The following is a 5,534-nucleotide window of genomic DNA, read 5'->3' as shown; positions in this document are numbered from 1 at the left end:
AGGAAGGAAGGAAGGAAGGAAGGAAGGAAGGAAGGAAGGAAGGAAGGAAAGAGAGACGAAAGAAGACAGAAAGAGGAAAGGAAGGAAGGAAGGAAGGAAGGAAGGAAGGAAGGAAGGAAGGAAGGAAGGAAGGAAGGAAGGGAGAGAGAGAAAGAGAGCGAGAAAGAGAGAGAGAGAGAAGGGAAGGAAGGAAAGAAGGAAGGAAGGAAGGAAGGAGGAAGGGAAGGAAGGAAGGAAGGAAGGAAGGAAGGAAGGAAGGAAGGAAGGGAGGAAGGAAGGGAGGAAGGAAGGGAGGAAGGGAGGAAGGGAGGAAGGGAGGAAGGGAGGAAGGGAGGGAGGGAGGGAGGGAAGAAAGTCTGAACCAGGGCTTTCTAGAATCATTTGAGCTTTGATGTGGCCTAACCTAGAACCGCCCGGAGCCCAGGTTTGGGTCCAACGGTCTGCTGTGCCCTCTAGTGTCCAATTCTCTGAACTACAATCCAGACGTGGGAGAAGGAGACTTGGGCTGGGAAGGGGCGTTTTATCTTCGTCTGCGTCTCTTTTTCATCTAGGGGGAAAGGACGCCTGTGCGGGTGACTCTGGAGGCCCCATGGTGACCCTGAATAGAGAAAGAGGCCAGTGGTACCTGGTGGGCACTGTGTCCTGGGGTGACGACTGCGGGAAGAAGGACCGCTACGGAGTGTACTCCTACATCCATCACAACAAGGACTGGATCCAGAGGGTCACCAGACTGAGGAACTGAATTTGGCCCCTCAGCCCCAGCACCACCTGTTGTGGTCAGTCAGCAGCAAAGGACAATCCTCCGATGCAAGCGGCCATTTCTTCTTTCCTCCCTTCCTTCCCTCTTCCTTCAGCCTATCCATTACTGAGCAATAGAGCGGGTATCTTCGCCCCCTTTTCACTCTCTTTAAAGAGACAGAGCAGGGGAGTGCTCAGAACACGAGGCCAAATCCAGGCTGTATCACTTATTAGTTTGCAGTGCTGGGCAGGTGACTTCATCTCTTCGAACCTCAATTTCTTCATAAGATGGAAATGCTATACCTTACCTACCTCATAAAAGTCTGATGAGGAAAAAATTAATTAACAGATGCATAGCACTTAGCACAGTGCATAGCATACCCTATATTTTCAATAAATGCACCTTAGCAGAAGGTCGGTGTGTCTACCAGGCAAATGAAGCTCTCTTACAAACCCCTGCCTGGGTCTTAGGGTTGATCAGTGACACACCTCTCCCCTCAACCTTGACCATCTCCATCTACCCTTAAATGCTCTATGCCACCGTGCAACTTTCCTAACAGCAATCTTCGCCCTCACCCCTAAAAACTAAAACAGACAAGGTTCTGAGTCCTGTGGTATGTCCCCTAACAATGTAGCTAGGAACATGCGCTAGACGCCAGATTGTGGAAGGGCCTGAGAGAAGCAGGGACAGGAGGGAGCCTGGGGATTGTGGTTTGGAAAGGCAGATACCAGGTTCTAGAACTAGCTCTGCCCTTAGCCCCCTGTATGACCCTATGCAAGTCCTTTTCCCTCATCTCAAAGGGTCCTCCAAGCTCTGACGATCTAAGATACAATGAATCCATTTTCCCCCTGATAAGATGAGGTAAAGCCAATGTAACCAAAAGGCAAAAATTACAATCGGTTCAAAGGAACTTTGATGCAGACAAAATGCTGCTGCTGCTCCCGCAATATCCACCCCTTTCCACTACGGGTGGGTTCCCAAGGACATAGGCCAGGCAAAGTGCGAGCCAAGGGATCCTTCCTTATTCCTAAGCAGAGCATCTGCTCTGGGCCCTGGCCTCCTTCCCTTCTTGGGAAATGGCTGCACGAGGTGGGCCCTAGGAGTTTGTACCCCAGGCCCCTAGACTCTTCCTTCCTATGTCCACAGCTGACCCCAAGCAGCCGTTCCCCAACTCCTCACCCCTGAGACTTACCCTGAACTCCCTAATCTTGCAAGGCCATAAGTGTTTTCCAAGCAGAATGCCTCTCCCATCCTCTCTCGGGAAACTTCTAGAGACCTTATGCCCTCCAGAGCTCCAAGATATAAGCCCTCCAAGGGATCAGAATCTCCAAGTTCCTGTCTTCTGTTTTATAGAAATTGATCTTCCCCGGGGGATTTTAACTCTTGACCTGTATGCAGCTGTTGGAGTAATTCCACTTCTCTTGAAAAAAAAGAGGAAGATGATGGAGAATGAGAATATATATATATACACATATATATATATATATGTATAAAGCCCCAGGCTGAATACTCAGGGACAGCAATTCACAGCCTGCCTCTGGTTCTATAAACAAGTCACTCTACCTCTGTGCCCTGCTGTTTATTCTGTAAAGGGAAGGTGGCAATAGGACCCAACTCCATCAGACACTTGTCAGGCTAGCAGAAACTCCATTTTCAATGCCAAAGAACTGTAATGCTGTTTTGGAATCACCCCAAGGCATTCCAAGACACCATACCTTCCCATTTCAAGCACGGCCTGGGCACACCCCAACAGCGCAGGCTGTGCTGACTGCTGTGGGAACTACCTAGATGAGGAGAGTATCATTCATACCTTCTAGGAGCTCCTATTGGGAGACATGAAACATACGTAAGTGACTGCTGTGTAATGGAATAAACCCTGCCAAGTGCTGTTTTGGAAAGTCATGGAGGTAAAAGAAAGACCATTCTGGTATGAAGGTTTTGGGGGAGGAAATATCAATCAAGAAGGCTTCTCAGAAGAGGTGACTGGACCGGAGCTTTGTCCACAGGTAAAGACGGAGGAGGCCTTCCAGATGGAGGGAGAACAATAGTAAATGTCCACTCAAGATTTCCTGTATTATACCAGCTCCTCCCACAAAAACGCATGTCCAGTAGACTCATTTTCTGGGATCAGAACCAACACCAAAAAGAGCTTTTCTCCTTGAAGTTAGAATTCTAAACAGGACTTGAAATGGCCTCAAGATTTGTGCACAAATACTGACTTCTGGCTGGACCCAGCTTATTTTTTTATTCCTCCAATTGCAATTTCATCCTTATCCTGAGAAAATGTCTAAATAGGCCATGGAACCCAGGCTTCCCCGTGATCTACAAGTGCTTATTAGCTGTGCCAGCTCCTGCACTGCTGCTAAGGCCCAAGAAACCCAAATCTCTCACAGAGCCATAGAAGCAGAGGGTTGGAGTATCTGTGAGGACAACAACCTTGTCTAACTTCACGACCTCATTCTTGAGCATTTCTACTGATGAGAAACTCACTATCCCCAATTGCAGCTCATTCCAACTTTAAAATTGCTGCCTTTTGAATCATTGGTTGTGAATATTAATTTTTTTAAAAATAAGTAAGAAAATTTTTAAATGAGCTGCCACTTAAAAAGATCTCCTCTTTGTGCAACCAAAACCCACCTCTCTATAACTGAAGCTATAATTTCATACCATGAGTGCTGCTGTTAGCAATAATAATCACACACAGATTTTATTAACAACAGAAGCTGTTGTTCTTATGAAAAAACAAACATTAGTTCCAATAAACATCTGCATTGAGTCCAAGCTCCCTGTTTGTTTGTATGTTTTTTATGCACTGATGATTCTAGTGAGTTGTTTCCATTTACCAAGATTTTGCTCTATTCGTGTAGGATCACTGTACCATGAAGGGAGAGAGACTATGATAGAAAGATTATTATAAATACAAAGCCATGTCTTACATTTTTGGGTCAGTTCTGTTTAAATACTTGTCCTGTTATTCCTGTAAATTATCCAAATATCCCAGAATGCTGGTGTTTCTGCATCCACATTACAATTATTAAATGCCACCCCTTTATTAAATTTACTATTATCAGTGGCATTTAATAAATTTGAATCATATGTTCAATGTTTGGTTTAGAAAATATGGCACCATGTCTATGGGTGGCCTGTTCTGGATTGGAGTTTATGCTTTCTTTCTGCCTCAGTTAATCTTATTCAATGGAGAGCAAGAATCAAAGAAATCTTATTCGATGGAGAGCAAGAATCAAAGAAACACCACCACAAAGAAGCCCTTCAAGCTAGAGTTGGGCAAGAGTTAGGGAGGGGAATATAGACCACTCATATGACAGAGGTGGAAACCAATCTTGGTCTAGAATAAGTCTCAAAATCAAAAGACTTGAATTCTGGTGCAGCATAGGTTGATTCCCTTATTTATTTAATTTTCTCATCTATACATTTGTAGAATAACCTCTCTTCTGAGGTTGTTGAATCTGATGAATTAGCAGATAGGAAAGAACTTAGAAAATTATAAGTTTACTCAAATATAAAAAGTTATATGGGAAATAATAATCACTAACATTTTTGAGCATTTACTATCTGCTTGTTACACACTTTCTCTAATTTGATTTTCCACAAGAAAATGTCATGAAAGGACTATGCTTATCCTCCTTTTACAGGTGAGTAACCTGAAGTGTGGTGAAGTGTAAAATGTGGGCCAACTTAGGAGCACAAATACCCCAGCAGCAGTGAGCACTCTTAGTGTGCAGGTCTTGGTTTATCATAGTCCGATAAAAGTAACACGGGCTCTTTAAAGAAAGGGCTGATTCCAGGATTGGGGCAGGAAACACACAAGTTGAGCCCGGAGCATCTTGTAGTCCCAGAAAGTAAGGAAATGCTCAAAGTGCTACACAGTGCCGGGGATATGTCAAAGGGACACAGGAGGCAAGTGAAAGAGCTCCACTGGCCAAAGCTGGAATGTTGAGCAACAAAACAACACAGCATTGGATAATAACCCAAAGTATAAAATAAATATTCACGAGTACACACTTACATGAATAAATTATTGAACAAATAAATCAACTGGGAGAGTGGACAAATCTCCCATTGAAAAAATGCAAAATCGTGCATCGCTCCAGAGATGCAGCATGAGTCCCCATCCCTTAAGTGTTGGCAGCACATAGTGACTTCTTTCCAAAGAATATAGTATAAAAGGCGGGGTGGGGTGGGACCCTGTAATTCTGCTATGCAGAAGCCTGATAAACACTACCTCAGCCAGGTAATCAAGGTTAATGCCATGTGACTTTGTGTGACATGATGAAAATGACTTTGTACCTCTGTGTTCTTCCTCTCCAAATCCCATAACCCCAGGCTAATCATGAGAAACACATCAGGTAAATCCCAACTGAGGGACAGTCTACTAAGTACCTGACCAACACTCATCAAAACTGTTAAGGTCATCAAAAACAAGGACATTCTAAGAAACTGTCACAGCCAAGAGGAGCCAAAATGGGAAAGATATGTTAAAGTCCCAGCCCTCACTACCTTCGAATGTGAACTTATTTGGAACTAGGGTAATTGCAGACATAATTAGTTAAGAAAATGTCATACTAGAGTAGAGTGGGCCCTTAATTAATCCTGTAGGACTGGTGTCCTTATAAGAAGAGTAGGCCAGGCACGGTGGCTCACACCTATAATCCCAGCATTTTGGGAGGCTGCCAAGGCTGGCGGATCACTTGAGGTCAGGAGTTCAAGACCAGCCTGATCAACCTGTGAAACCTCATGCGTACTAAAAATACAAAAATTAACCAGGCATGGTGAT

The 5,534-nt window shown here is 44.3% G+C and overlaps 1 protein-coding gene across 1 annotated transcript in view; it reads left to right on the top strand.

The window, feature by feature from the left end:
* MASP1 (mannan binding lectin serine peptidase 1) overlaps positions 1 to 1,356 on the top strand; it is a 73,134-nt gene extending 71,778 nt beyond the window's left edge. The window contains exon 16 of the mRNA XM_025376791.1: positions 552 to 1,356. Coding sequence (XP_025232576.1) covers positions 552 to 742 — 191 coding nt within the window. The 3' untranslated portion in view covers positions 743 to 1,356. The remainder of the gene's footprint in view (positions 1 to 551) is intronic.
* The last annotated feature ends 4,178 nt before the right edge of the window (positions 1,357 to 5,534 follow it).

Source organism: Theropithecus gelada, chromosome 2 (genome assembly GCF_003255815.1).
Source record: "Theropithecus gelada isolate Dixy chromosome 2, Tgel_1.0, whole genome shotgun sequence".
Classification (NCBI taxonomy): domain Eukaryota; kingdom Metazoa; phylum Chordata; class Mammalia; order Primates; family Cercopithecidae; genus Theropithecus; species Theropithecus gelada.
This window is presented reverse-complemented; position numbering and strand designations above follow the sequence as displayed.